This window comes from Protopterus annectens, chromosome 1.part0 (genome assembly GCF_019279795.1).
Source record: "Protopterus annectens isolate FY-2018-M chromosome 1.part0, PAN1.0, whole genome shotgun sequence".
Lineage (NCBI taxonomy): Eukaryota > Metazoa > Chordata > Ceratodontiformes > Protopteridae > Protopterus > Protopterus annectens.
Genome location: NC_056725.1, coordinates 1,387,869,996 through 1,387,886,146, shown reverse-complemented (window position 1 = coordinate 1,387,886,146; position 16,151 = coordinate 1,387,869,996). Strand labels below are relative to the sequence as shown.

General features: G+C 38.5%; 1 protein-coding gene across 1 annotated transcript in view; it reads left to right on the top strand.

The window, feature by feature from the left end:
* The window catches only part of MDN1 (midasin AAA ATPase 1), a 3,484,183-nt gene that overhangs the window by 2,180,258 nt on the left and 1,287,774 nt on the right, over window positions 1–16,151 (top strand). Inside the window, exon 56 of the mRNA XM_044071809.1 lies at window positions 1,023–1,233. Within this exon, the coding sequence (XP_043927744.1) occupies window positions 1,023–1,233 (211 nt within the window). The remainder of the gene's footprint in view (window positions 1–1,022; window positions 1,234–16,151) is intronic.

The window sequence follows — 16,151 nt, the reverse complement described above, 5'->3', positions numbered from 1 at the left end:
CTCCCTTCACTCTGGAATAAAATCCCAGTCCAGGTTAGGCAGAGTCCCTCATTGACTCTCTTCAAGAGGAATCTTGATGAGTGGATGGGAGATCGTAGGTTTACCCCGGGTATCACTTCTGTGTCACTGTTAGACAGAGGCACAGTATACTAACCTCGAAAAAGGGCATAGCAAAATAAATTTAAAATGGGTGGCGAAAGCCAAACACATTCTGGCTAGGCTTATAAATGCCCTAGGGCAGATAGCGTAGTATGAACCTATGAACCTATAATAATGTTCAGGAAGGAGGGTGAGCTTCAAAGGAAGGCAGGAATTCAGCATTTTTTGCAATGTTGGGTTGATAGTATCAAAGAAAATATATGTGATATACATTGTATTAAAATTTGTTTTCGTTTTTGTTAGTGAGTCTGCCTGTGTCACAAGTGATAATTTAATAAGGTGTTTATAAAAAGCTGCAGCTGAAAAAAAGGAGTTATTACAGTATTTGTAAATGAAGGCTAAAACCACAAATGTGAGAGTCAGTCTAGCTAGTGACACTGTGACCAGCTATTTGGAAGTTTCAAAACAATTGTATGTAGTGCTTTTCTAAGTGAAAGGACATGGAAGTGCATTCCGAGAAGGATAAGGCATGGCCAAAAAACAAAATCACATCAGTGTTTTCATGACGGGTCATTTCTGGTCAAGAGAACAAAAAAATAGTAGCTGTATGTGTTATGCTGCATGGAGACTTATTATGCATAGAATGTCAAGGCAAAAAATTATTTTTCCAGTTTCTTTCCATACGGATCGGTTACACACTTCAGAAATTGTTGTTAAGGCTATTTATTATTCCAGATTCCATTATTTCCGCTTTATCTGATGCGTTTTTGTTTTGTTGTTGTATTGTTAAATGTGCAAAATATTTATACACGACCTTACAAAAATGTGAAAAATGGCTAACAATGTATGACAGTAAGTACTGTTTCTGATGTTTTTCTATCAATCAGTCATTTTATTGTCTCTTGTTTTTCTACTCTATAAAGGACGGGTCAGTTGTTGACTGTGCAGCACAGCTGAAGGTACTCTATGCAGCTGTAGATGTCCTTACTTTGAGACCTGCCATGGAAAACAGCACATGGGGCAGGGAAGTCTGTTGCCTGAAAACTGCTGCTTTGGGATGGACGTACAAGAAGATGATGCTGCAAGCATGGGAACTAGTTTTTCAGGCAAATCACGTGCATGGACTATGTTCAGGTAATTTATCGAAGAAGCACGTGGTTGTGTGGCAGGTTAACATACTCTTGAAATGCAATAGGAATGTGGTAGAATGAGTGTCATAAACTTGGACCTTGAGGGTACTAAACATCACTTTTTTTGTTTTTCTTTCCACATAATTTCTGAAATAATAAGGAGCTTCTTCACAGGCTAGCATTTCTCCTTTAAAGAGCCTGTTACACCTCCCTCCAGACCTTTTTGCTATCCATATCTATGAATGATCCATTCATTCATTTTCTTTGTCCTCCTTGATGTCATTTTAGGGCAGACTGACATTTCTTTTAAATTTCTTTGCGACAGTTTTACCTATGAGGACGTTTTCAGGAGATGAGTGAAGGCAAACTGCAAAGAAAAGGAAGCACTGTGTGTAGACTGCTGAGTTTACAGCTTGTGCAGTTTTACTCTGGAATTTCCAGCCTTGTATATGTTGCACTAAAGTCCACGTCTTCCAGGTTCTTTACTCAAAACTCTCATCTTCAAAGAGACAGTTACCTATTTTATGATGCAGGTAGGATATATTTGTCCATATGAGTACTGATAAAACTGTGAGTTAGTGAGTTAATTTAAGAGGTAAATGGCCTTCACCTCCTTGATCTAGCAGTCATCTTCAGTCTGCAAGATGCAGGTCAGTCATATTCACAGATGGGAGTTCTTCATGCTGAATGCTGACTTTGCTGATGTGGTCATCATGATTACTGTAATTTCATTCATGCCCCAGGTCCCCATGAAGTGCAAGGGTATTTAAACTGAGTACAAGTGTTTTAAAACAAGCTAGGCTTGAATTCTTTCTATATTTTAGAACAGAAGTCTTGAAGCCGGTGGCTGTAGAGCCACAGCTGTCTTTTTGGCTCCCCCTTTTAGCTCTGTTGCAGTTTTACAGTATGATTCCTCCTAACAGCATTGTTAAAATACATCAGAATTTTAAACTGTATTTAGTGAATTTGTTTACCTGACATTTCTTTCCCTAAAAGTAAGCATTGCTGGTTTATTTATTTATCTTTTGCACTAATTAACTTTGATTTTGCTGCCTTCTGATCACCAATCCCTCCCAAATGGTTGGTCAATTTCATGAAACCTCATGGGGCTTTCCTCACCTTCCTCAGAGCCAGCACTCCTGAGTTAACTTCTGTCATCACCACTCATGTTGCTGCATGGGATCAGTTGCCATGACCTTTGCTATCTCCTCCCCAAGAAGAATGGTGAGCTGGAAAGCCACATCACTCCATTTCCATCCCAGTGCTAGCTTCTACAAGTGCCCAAGTCACTATTCAAACTTGGGTTATCAGGGTCAGTCAGAGCTTTGTCTGTATGCCATCAAAAAATGGCTAGCTTCTCAGTTTCTTATTGAAGAGAAGGCATACACTCTGGCTCTCTCAGTAAGCTTGATTAGTGAATGAGTTTAAAAAAGGCTGCTGTTTCATTTTGGAATGTCAGCTTCTGCTCTAGAAGGATGGCCTATTTCCTTTGTTTTTTTTTTCAAAATGGCTGCTTTAAGGTGATGTTCTTTCATATGGCAGTCTATAGTTAAACAGGCAAAAGAGTATCTGCAAATAAAGAAATGGTGCCTTGCCTACACTTACTTCCACTGTGCAACATGAAGATGTGGAACCTGCTGATTTTTGAATTTCTTTTTGAGAAGTTCAGTTTCAACTGGCCACATTTTCCAAGACCAGCATTGATGGTACTATCAATGCAGCATACTTAAGGCTTTTCCCAATATTTTCATATAAATCTTCATTCTTACTAGACCAGAAAAGGTTTTTCTTTTGTGGTTGTATTTTTATGACTATAACAAAGCAAAGCAGTTTTTTTTTGTTTCCTTCAGTCTTTAAGCACATCCTTTGCAAAGCTGCTTTCTAGGGACTACAGAAATTGTAACTGTTGTCCTTTTAATGACTACACTCTTGGCCAGAGAGTTGTGGATATTTCTCTTCTAATTCAGATGCCTGAGAAAAAGGCTTCTACTCTCACAGTATGTCATGGAGCTTAACCCAGTGCAGCAGACCTTTCATTTGGCCAGAACTCGAGACATAGTGATAAGCTGCATGGATCCTGTCAGCCTGGTAACCTTTTAAGGACAGGTTTTCAGGGGAGGCTAAACTGTTTAGGAAGCCAGTAAATTAAGCACTGCAAAGTATTATCTGGTTAAATGTGGGTCTCAGCTTGGTGCTCATCCATAAGTATAGCCCCAAAGGAGTGCAAGGAATTGCAGGCCTGAATTTGAGTCATCTGCAAACTTGGTCAGCCAAAGGCCCTTCACGTTAACCTTTACTTCTGACAAGTAGATGCCAGATATCAGTGGTCCCAGCACAGATCTCTGAGGTTACCCCACAGGTGGCTGGTTTCTTAGTGGAAGTGGTACAATCCAGCGAGTTATGTAGGGATTTATGCCCAGTTCATTCAGTTTGTCAACTATAACTGAAAGTAGTATTTTATCAAACACCTTAGCCAGGTCCATGTAGGCGATATGCACCATTTTCCCCTCATCTGTTGCCTTGGTGACTTCAAATAAGTCCACCAGGTTTATAGGCATGACCTTCCCGTGACAAAGCCAAACTGGGCTTGATGTTCTTCATGTTTCTCTGTTGCAGTCATCACATTTGGGTTATCTGCCTGCAGGTAGCCCTCAGCCGGCCTGAATACCAGAGTCTTCGGATTTCTGTGTCGGATGCTGCCGCTTCATCCATGACGTCAGGTCGTCAGGGGTATAAACCATGCAGTCGACGCCATTACATCAGTCTTTCTTGCCATGTGGTGCCTGAAGCAGAAGCAGTTCGCAAGTGCCGGTCAGCTGACTCCTGAAATTTTCGTTTTCGAGTTTGACTGAAGTCTTCAAAAAAAGAAAATACCCCATTGGGGATCCTTTTTTCTTGCTCTAACATATGTCAGAAAAAATTAACAATTGTCTTGCCTGTGGAAAACAAATACCTCAGAGTTTTCATTCTTACTGCAACACCTGTTTAGGCCCAGACCACGACTTCCTTCACAGTCGGTTTTGTGCCTTGTTCAACGCCCAAACTATTCGTCGTCAGGCTATTTTTGTAGCTAAATACTTTTGTTCTCGATCTCCGTACTCCGAAATGGCTTTGTTAAGCCATCAGACTACCGATCTTCCCAAAAAAAAGTAAGAATAAAGACAGACCGCATAGGTCCAAAACTGCCGACGATGCTTATGATAAGCTATTCGCCAGTCTGCCGGTACTCAGTGAGGAGCTTTTGCAGCCCCTGATACCCGCTACTACAGATTCGCAGGCCTCTACTGAGACCCATTCAGAGTCAGGTATGTCATGACATACTTCAACTATGGAACCTGCAGATGTCTCTACCTTGGATGGGTCCGGAGCTGCTGTGCAGGCAGTGGTTTCTAAGAGTGTTTTCAGGCCTACCTATTTTCATATTAAACCGACGGCTTCATTTTAAGCTAAGAATACCGAATTCCTCAGGCCCAAATCTTGCACTAAGCCTAGAAAACCGATGACCAAAGTGCTTTCTCAGGCCTATATGCCTCAAAAACAAATGATTAGAATGGCTGAAGACCTTATTACCTTAATTAGTGGAAGCCAGCCTTCCCCCTCTAAGAGATCTAGAACTGATTTTCTGATCAGGAATCTGATATTTCTGTACCGTTTGACTACCAGGATTTACCCATATCTACTTATGAGGATTCTGATGCAGAGCATTCATTCCCTCTGCTTCCCCTCCAGAAGATTTTTGTTTTGGTGAAACCTTGCATACCCTTAGGCCTTAGGGAGCATTTCTTGTGGGAAAGCCAGGACTATTCTCAGTCCAAAAAGAGACTTAGGGAATTTTTAAATGCAACAATGATACCCAAAAAACTGCAACAACCAGATCCAAACCAAATTCTGGAACGAACAGATGAAAACGCACAAATAGTAAAATTAGAATATTTATTCTTTCTGTAATAGATTCTAGCGCCTCAGTGTTACCACCTTCATGGAATATCAATTCATTTCTAAATCACACTTGTATATCCATAAAAGTCTTTAACACTAGTCAATTAAACAATTAAATAATTAAATACATTTAATATTTAAAGTAAACACTTCCAATTTAACTCATTATTTAGTCCCTTAGGGGCCATTGTATTATACTTTAAAATATAAATACAATTCTTTATATAATAATTTTTGTTTCAATACATCCTCATTCTCCCACATACAATCAACCTGTTCTAAAATAGTACCTTTCAAAAAATTAACATTTCCTTTTATGATGGGTTTTAAAATGTAAGGAAATTATTTTATCTTCTCTCTGATGTCTAACATCTCCCAAGTGTTTCATAAACCTAGTACGAAACGTACATTTCGCCTTTATAAAATAACTTGCAAGGGCAAAACAATACATATGACACCTTTAGTTTCGCATGTATATGTACCTCTAACATCAAATTTAGTATTGTTAATATATTCAAACTTCTCCACTGTATCGCATTTCAATGTGCCCATATTGTTTAATGGTCTAGCAGGGTTAAATGGTGGTATACTAAAATCTCCATGAACCAGCATATTTTTTAAACCTTTCCCCTTTGTAAACGAGAAAAAGGGTTGATTCGGCAAGATGGTAGACAAACATTTATCTTGTACTAAATACTTCCAACAATGTTTGATTAACCTATTTCATCACTTTTAATATATGTAGAAACAAAATATACAGGGTCGATTTTATTACCGTTTTGAACACTATAAACTCATTCCCCTGTATAACCATTTCGTTCCTTACTTATTTCACTTTAATCGCCTAAAACATTTTTCACTGCCATGCCTACATCCACTGAATCATATCCCCTTTGCAAAAACATATTAGTTGTGGTCCTTATTTCTTGTTGTAAAACATTCTTATCTGAACAAATCCTGGACAGCCTCAAAAATTCTCCATATGGGAGAGCTTTTATCACATGGGATGCATGGCAGCTCGAAGCATATAAATACTGTCCACCATCTATGAATTTCCTATGTATCCTACTAACCACTTCTCCAGTTGCTTTAACCCTCCAAGATCATATCTAAATATACTACTTTACTACCTTGTTGTAGTCCACCAAAAGTTAATTTGTATGGATTTTCGTTTAAATAGGTTCATAGGTATGTACTGGGCTATCTGCCCAAAGGCATATATTAGCCCAGCCACGTTGTGCGGTATTCACCACCCCTTTGGTTAGTTCCCTAGGCCCTTGATCTAGCAGCTAGTACCCTTGGCCCCTATCTAGTAGAGCTGTTGGTATGATCCCTGGTGTGAACTTTCTATTACCCATCCACTTGTCAAGGTTCCTCTTGAAGAGTGATAGTGAGGGGCTCTGTCTTATGTAGATCGGGACCTTGTTCCATAGCAAGGGAAGTCTTTGCGAAGGGAATCTATCCCTCCAGCATGTTCTATTCATTGTTGTGCTGAGGTTTATATATCCCTAGAGCATGTAGCTCGAGTGGATTTGGTTTTGCTAAGATGGAGCATGTTCAACAGTTCTGGGTTGGTCATGGCTCTGTATGTTAGACAGAGATCACCTCTGAGAAGGCGGTATGCAACAGGGAAAAGCCTTAGTTTTTTCAATCGTGCTGCATAGGGCAACTGTTTGAGGGCAGTAATCCTCTTAGTGAGGTGCCTCTGTGGTCTCTCCAGCTGCTGGAGATGCCTAGCCAGGTACATTCCAATTGGTGCATTGTACTCAATAATGGGCCTGATGAGGGAAGAGTAGAGGGGCACCATTACATCCTTAGATCTTGATGCGAACCCTTTCATGATCAGATGGGTTACATAGAAGGATTTTCTAACCACCTTGGCAACATGGTTATCAAAGGAAAGCTGACTATCTACTTGAGTCCCTAGATCCCTTATTACTACTTCAGATTTCAGGGGGTTACCTCCTGTGTGCTAGTTCGTGGGTACTCTTTTTTTTCCCAAAGGGGATTACTATGCAAATTTTAGCATTTAGCTTGAGACCATGGCTTTGACACCATGCATCAGTCTCATTAAGGCCCTTCTGGAGGCTATCCATGTTGGCCAGAGACTCTGTTATAGCACCCAGCTTGCAGTCGTCCGCAAACTTTGTGAGCCACAGCCCTTCAGTGCTTGCCTGTACTTCTGAGAAGTATATGCCAAACAGGAGGGGCCCCAGGACAGAGCCCTGAGGCACACCGCTCATTACTGGTCTGGATTCTGACATAGATCCCGCTACACTTACTTTGTAAGATCTGTCTGAGAACCAGTTTGTGATCCGTCGTGTGACATAAGGGTTTATACCCAGGTTGGTGAGTTTATCAATAATACCCAAATGGGGAATGGTGTCAAATGCTTTAGCAAGGTCAAGGTAAGCCGTGTGTACCTCCTTTCCCTTATCTATAGCCTGAGTAACTGCCTCAAAGAAGTCCACCAGGTTCAGGAGGCATGATCTGCCCTTGACGAAGCCGAACTGTGTGGGGTCAAGTGTTTGGAGGTTCCCAATCTCTCCATTTATGAGTTCCATAATGATTCGCTCCATTGCCTTACAGATCAGACTGGTCAGGCTTATTGGTCGGTAGTTCCCAGGGTCGGTTATGGGCCCACCCTTGTGCAGCGGAACCACCGTTGCTGTGCGCCATTCTATGGGCACATATCCTGTCGAGAGGCTGAGACTGAACAGGGTATTCAGATGGAATATAAAATCTTGTATTTCATTAGAACCACCATCACAAATAAAAATTAAATCATCAATAAACTATAGTAAGATGTTACATACCTCTTCACAAACTGTTGTTGATATAAAAAAGTATCTTCAAAAAATGACAAAAATATTAGCATACATGGGAGCAAATGGTGCTTCCATGGCAGTACCGTGCTTTTGCCTGTATAACTGTTAAAACAAAAATAATTATTCTTTAGACAAAATTCCACTAATTCAGTAACAAAATGGGACAAAGGATGGTCACCAAAAACATGAACAATAGCTTTTAAGCCATCTAGATGTTTAATTGAAGTATACAAACTCTTAACGTCAATTACTAACCAATAATTATTCTCATTCCATTTTACTGAAGAAATTTTTTTCAAAAAAATCAAAACTATCTTGAATTAGATGCTGAGGCCTTTTGTGCATAAGGTAATAACAGCATATATAAAATTAAACACAAATTGTGCAAAAAAATATTTACAAGCCAAAATGATGGGTCTACCAGGAGGGGTTATACATGTCCTTATGTATTTTTGGTAAACAAAAAAAATAGCCATTTCACACTGTTTGTCAGATAATTTATCTTTTACATCTTTCTCTGTAAAATACCCTAATCTGGTGCCCTTATCAATTTGCCATATTCTTTTAAAGATGATTCATATTTTTTATATCACTTATTTCATACACATCCCTATTATCAAAGTATTCCATACACATACTAAAATATTGGACTACATTCATTATAACAATCTTATTGCCCTTGTCCGCTGGCTTTATTATTAAATTAGTATTCATTTGTAACGCCTTCCGCTAATGATTGGCAGTAGATTTTTTTACGAAACGCCGAGGTGCCAGCTCAATGGCCAACCTTCAACGAAGGCACGTCCATTTATGCACGCATGTCTTTCGAACACTACCCAACCATGGGGAGGACATGCAGACTCCACACAGAAGGCACTACCAAGCCAAGCTGAGAATCGAACATAAGAACCTCTTGCTGTGAGGTAACAATGATACCACTGTACCACCGCGGAATCATTACTATTGTATTGTCCGTTTCTGAACCCCCTTCTCTGTTGGGTTGCATAGTTATTTCTTCCTCTTTTCTGTCCTTGTCATCATTGGTTTTGTTCTTCGTTACTTTGAAAATGCTGACGAAAACTTTCAGGTTGTTGTGCTGGCCGTAGGTGAGGGAATTCTTCCTCTACACTCCCTTCACTACCGGAAATATTGGTTCCTTCTGAAGAAACAAACGACATTGAAGCTCTTCTTTTGAGACCTCTGTTGTCTTGCCGGTAGTTCTTCCATTTCTCATTGGACGGTGCAACAAATGCCCGACCACTTTCATAGTCCTTGATATCTTGTTGTAATTCAGTCTTTTTTTTCCTCTATTAGTTCTTCTAGAGTGGATAATTTCTCGTTAATTTTACTCATGAAACTATCAATATTCTGAGTACCTAGAAAACCAGATATGTTACTGGACAGCATAGACAGTTCTTGTTTTAATTTTTTCTATTTTACTTGATCCTTTTCGATCAAAATGTCTAGCCACTGTGTAACACATTTATATGATACCGCCAACCAATGTTCCTTAAATTTTTTGTCCATGGAACAATTCATATCAAACGGGGTACTGGGATTTTTTTATAAAATGGAGGTGTAATGTTCAATTAAATATATCTCTGTAATCCCAATATATTGAAGTGCACTCGTGTTTCTTTTTCAAGCAATTTCTCAAACTTGTCACATAAATCTCTCATCTGCTGGAAACAAATTCAGAGTTTGACCTATCATTACGAAAGGGTTAGATATTCTTTTAGCTCTTTCATTTTCAAAAGCACTCAAAAGCTGTCTTGTACCTGAATTAATCACATGGTTTTCATTGACCTGAGCAGAAAAAGTCTGTGAACCGCCCAAAAAATGTTCCATAGTAATTTGAATTCCCCGAACGGAACCCATTCCATCACTTGCTCCTCCCAGAAAATTGGATTCCTCCCTGAAGACACGAGGGAACATCCAGGTTAGGATCAGAAGCCATAAAAAACTGCAACAGCGATACCCAAAAAACTGCAACAACCAGATCCAAACCAAATTCTGGAACGAACAGATGAAAACGCACAATTAGTAAAATTAGAATATTTATACTTTCTGTAATAGATTCTAGTGCCTCGGTGTTGCCACCTTCATGGGATATCAATTCATTTCTAAGTCACACTTGTATATCCATAAAAATCTTTAACACCAGTCAGTTAAACAATTAAATAATTAAATACATTTAATATTTAAAGTAAACACTTCCAATTTAACTCATTATTTATTAGGGAATTTTTAAACCTGCCTCAACACAGGCCTCTAGCTATCTCTCCTGTTCTGGAGATTGTAGATGATGTTTTCTTGGAATCCAGCCTTACCCCAGACACTTTGCCTCCAGCTCCCAGGAAACTTGACAGGTACTACAGAGTACGTGACTCTCTCAAATTCCTTTTCAAGAATCCTACTGCGGATCTAGAGACAATTTCCCAAGGACCAAAAGGCATTAAGACTATTACTGCCAAAAATTCTACCCCTTCTGATAGGGATTCTAGAGGTTTAGACAGATTGGGTAAGAAGGTATATACTTCTACTTTGGCCATTAGGGCTTTAAATTGCCAGTTTCATATGTTTAAGTATCAGCAGCATATTATGGGATTACTTAAACAGAAAATGATGTTGATTCCTGACTGTGCTGAACACAAAGATTTACAAGAGTTAATGCATTCTGCTGACCAAGTAGGTAAACATACTTTGCAATGTGGTTTTGATGCTTTAGAAGCATCTTGCAGGGCTACTGTCACTGGGTCTGTACGTCGAAGGCATGCTTGGCTTAAGGAACAACACTTGCCAGATCATGTTAAAACTAAATTACTGGATGCACCCTTAAAATAAGAGCGCCTTTTTGGTAACAAAGCAGAAGTAGTCCTCAAAAGGATGGAGGAAAAAGCTAAATCTATGCAAACTGTTAAAGATTTCTTGCAAGTACGGCCATCTAGATTCAGTAGGCATTGGCCTTCAAAGAACTGGTCCTTTCCAGTCCCTTCCAGGCCTTCTCAGTCCAAACCCAGGAGCAGCAGACCACCAAGACTTCAGTTTCAGGCTATGCACAGATCTAAGCAATGGGGTGCTTCCACTTCCAAAGTTGGGAGTAGTAAGCCACCCCCTATGGAAAAATGGCACATTGACCTATCCTTAACTCTACCAAGCCTTGCTCAACTACTTGCTCCCTTAGGAGGAAAGCTCGCCTTGCATGCAAAAAACTGGGAACTCATTACACAAGGCAAATGGGTTTTAAACACAGTTTCCTTAGGATACAGATTCCAGTTCCACTCGCTCCCAACCCCAAGTGGATGGCCAGACCTCCCCCCAAGCCAGTGGGCGGAGACCCAGAAACAAGTGCTTTCTCTCCTCTATCAGGGCTATTCAACCTGTCCCAGCAGAACAAAGGGGACAAGGTTTTTATTCAAGACTGTATCTGGTTCCCAGAAAAGAAAACTGGCGTCCTATCCTGGACCTTTCTATTCTTAACACCTTTCTGGTGGTTCCAAAATTCAAAATGCTAACTCTTCAACAGCTTCTTCCTATGCTAGCCAAGGATGCCTGGCTGGCAACTCTAGACTTAAAAGAAGCTTACCTGCACATTTCTAATAAGGGAATCCTGCAGAAAATACCTACGCTTCAGGGCAGGCTCCATGCACTGCACTTCCCTTTGGCTTATCTACTGTGCCCAGGGTATTCACAAAGTGCCTAGCTCCAGCCATTGCATTTTGCAGGCAGAGAAATATTCAGATTTACCCATACTTGGACGATTGCCTGATTCAGGCAGAGAGTCAGGACTTGCTATTACAACATAGAAAAAACACGTACAGCCACAAAAAAAGGACAATCCAAACACTTCAAAAATCAGAAGTCACCAGGTGAGATTGAGGGAAGATTTCTTTATTCCATATCACAATGCACGTTCTGGTACCTCGGCAATTCGCCTTCATGGAACAGTAATCATCAGGCTGTGTCTTCCTTTTAAATGCATCTCAGTTAATCAATTAAATCATTAAACTCTTAACATTATTATATAATTCCTAAAATAACATTAAATACAAATATCAAATGTGCAATTATCATTCCAAATATTAAATACATACATTTTTTCATATAAATGATTGCTTATTACTACTGAAAACATAAATTTGAGCATAATAATACTACAAGTAGCATAATAATACTACAAGTAGCAAAAGATACTGAATACATTAAGTATATCATATATATTACCTATTTTTGAATGAACATTCAAATCTTTTTACAACATTAAATAAATATTCAAAATTTCATAATACAAGCCCACTCTCCAAATTCATTCCCCTAGGGTGTAAAGTGTGGTGTCCCAAAATCATTTTGTGTTCTAATCTACAAAGTGCACTCTTGAAATTGTCTACACATATATGGGGTCTAGCCAACACACTAAATAGAAAGCCATCCACTGTCACATTATGTACATTAATAAAATGAGAGGCTACTGGACTCTCCATGTCCCCCCTTCTTATATCCCCTAAATGTTCCAAGATGCACACTTTGACCTTTCTCGTAGTTTGCCCAATATACCATAACGGTGTACTACAGTTGCATCCCAAAATATACACTATTCCTGATGACTGGCAATCAAATTTTTCAAATGCAAAATATCTTTTGCCATTAATTTTTAGTCCGTGCATATTTTTAACTTTCACACACACCGAGCATCGACCACAACGATACATCCCAACACCCCCATCAGTAGACTTAATTAACTTCCTATTTAACAGTTCTTTCAAATTTGAGTATCTCCCATAAGAAAACGTAATATGTTTAGGAAATAAATGTCCCACATTTAGATCATCACTAACCATGTGCCAAAATTCCCTCATAACATGTTCAACCATTAGAGAAAAATTAGAAAATCTAGATACAAAAAATATCCTGTCTTCTGCTGAACTATTTGGCATATGAAAATGTTTCTTATGGTATCTACCCCCTCCAAAATTCCTGGTTTGACATGCTCTATCTTTAATATTTGAAAGACTGATGTCATATCCTCTAGACGTTAGCCTAGTGACAATTTCTTCACAAGCATCTTCCCATAAGTCGACCTCAGAAGTGTTTCTCAAAATTCTTTTGAATTCTCCCTCTGGTAAAGCCCTAATCAAATGAGGTGGATGCATACTAGTAGCATGCAAAAATTATTTACTGCTGAAGGTAACATTATTTACCCCCGAGGGGTTTGCGTATAGACAAACTGCCAGCTGGTGGTTTTAATGAGGAAGAAAATGATTTGCTGCTTGAGTGGCGACAAGCGGCTCATGACTGTTTATCTTGGTTGAAAATTTTGATAAAAAAACATTTGAGAGCAACTGAAGTCTTGCATGACAAGATCATTGCTCTACAGCATGAATTAACCAACAGTCTGTCTCCCAGTACATTTCAAGCTAATTTTAAACATCAGTTTTTCAAATATTAAAGATAGAGCATGTCAAACTAGGAATTTTGGAGGGGGTAGATACCATAAGAAACATTTTCATATGCCAAATAGTTCAGCAGAAGACAGGATATTTTTTGTATCTAGATTTTCTAATTTTTCTCTAATGGTTGAACATGTTATGAGGGAATTTTGGCACATGGTTAGTGATGATCTAAATGTGGGACATTTATTTCCTAAACATATTACGTTTTCTTATGGGAGATGCTCGAATTTGAAAAAACAGTTAAATAGGAAGTTAATTAAGTCTACTGATGGGGGTGTTGGGATGCATCGTTGTGGTCAATGCTCGGTGTGTGTGAAAGTTAAAAATATGCACGGACTAAAAATTAATGGCAAAAGATATTTTGCATTTGAAAAATTTGATTGCCAGTCATCAGGAATAGTGTATATTTTGGGATGCAACTGTAGTACACCGTTATGGTATATTGGGCAAACTACGAGAAAGGTCAAAGTGCACATCTTGGAACATTTAGGGGATATAAGAAGGGGGAACATGGAGAGTCCAGTAGCCTCTCATTTTATTAATGTACATAATGGGAAGGTGGATGGCTTTCTATTTAGTGTGTTGGCTAGACCCCATATATGTGTAGACAATTTCAAGAGTGCACTTTGTAGATTAGAACACAAAATGATTTTGGGATACCACACTTTACACCCTAGGGGAATGAATTTGGAGAGTGGGCTTGTATTATGAAATTTTGAATATTTATTTATTTAATGTTGTAAAAAGATTTGAATGTTCATTCAAAAATAGGTAATATATATGATATACTTAATGTATTTAGTATCTTTTACTACTTGTAGTATTATGTTCAAATTTATGTTTTCAGTAGTAATAAGCAATCATTTATATGAAAAAATGTATGTATTTAATATTCGGAATGATAATTGCACATTTGATATTTGTATTTAATGTTATTTTAGGAATTATATAATAATGTTGAGTTTAATGATTTACACCCTAGGGGAATGAATTTGGAGAGTGGGCTTGTATTATGAAATTTTGAATATTTATTTATTTAATGTTGTAAAAAGATTTGAATGTTCATTCAAAAATAGGTAATATATATGATATACTTAGAGAGAACTCAGCACAGCTCCTCGTGGTGTCCAGCAGAGTTCCTAGAGCAGCAGAGACCAGAAAAGACAAACTTTCCAGATTTTAAGTATTTTTTTCTGCATTTTCGACTTTTTAAGCCTTTCGATTGCTATTTCTGCCTGTTTTATTCTGCTATTACCTATTTTTACTGTTTTAATAGCTTGAATTGTTTATTGCACTTGCTTGTTTAAGTTTTGCTTAAAAGTTAAACAACAGGCTACTACACTCAAGTGTACTAGCTTTTGATAGCATTTAGTCGAAAAACACAGCATTTATTGTATTTTCTGCCTTTCTGAAAAAACTTGAAAAACCAAAAAAAATACTCTTGTTTTCCATACTTTTCTAATAGTTTGTTCCAGTGATCAGATTTTGCTGATCCCTGGGCTTTGTCTTGGTTCCTGTTTTCTCCATTTTCCTTGTTTGGTCAAGGGGTAGTTTCTTTACTCACTAGTGGGAGTAGGGAGTACTGAGCTGCCTGTTTGTCCTCAGAGGAGTGGTTTAAAGCAGTAACTTGTAGTTTATTGGCCATTTTGGGTCATTTCCTGTCTTTTCCAGCCCCCTGCTATAAAGCACGCTTTGGCGGGCTTTTCTGGCTATAGAGAACTCAGCACAGCTCCTCGTGATGTCCAGCAGAGTTCCTAGAGCAGCAGAGACCAGAAAAGACAAACTTTCCAGATTTTAAGTATTTTTTCTGCATTTTCGACTTTTTAAGCCTTTCGATTGCTATTTCTGCCTGTTTTATTCTGCTATTACCTATTTTTACTGTTTTAATAGCTTGAATTGTTTATTGCACTTGCTTGTTTAAGTTTTGCTTAAAAGTTAAACAACAGGCTAATACACTCAAGTGTACTAGCTTTTGATAGCATTTAGTCGAAAAACACAGCATTTATTGTATTTTCTGCCTTTCTGAAAAAACTTGAAAAAAACAACAAAAGTACTCTTGTTTTCCATACTTTTCTAATAGTTTGTTCCAGTGATCAGATTTTGCTGATCCCTGGGCTTTGTCTTGGTTCCTGTTTTCTCCATTTTCCTTGTTTGGTCAAGGGGTAGTTTCTTTACTCACTAGTGGGAGTAGGGAGTACTGAGCTGCCTGTTTGTCCTCAGAGGAGTGGTTTAAAGCAGTAACTTGTAGTTTATTGGCCATTTTGGGTAATTTCCTGTCTTTTCCAGCCCCCTGCTATAAAGCACGCTTTGGCGGGCTTTTCTGGCTTTAGAGAACTCAGCACAGCTCCTCGTGGTGTCCAGCAGAGTTCCTAGAGCAGCAGAGACCAGAAAAGACAAACTTTCCAGATTTTAAGTATTTTTTCTGCATTTTCGACTTTTAAGCCTTTCGATTGCTATTTCTGCCTGTTTTATTCTGCTATTACCTATTTTTACTGTTTTTAATAGCTTGAATTGTTTATTGCACTTGCTTGTTTAAGTTTTGCTTAAAAGTTAAACAACAGGCTACTACACTCAAGTGTACTAGCTTTTGATAGCATTTAGTCGAAAAACACAGCATTTATTGTATTTTCTGCCTTTCTGAAAAAAACTTGAAAAAAAACAAAAAAAAGTACTCTTTTTCCATACTTTTCTAATAGTTTGTTCCA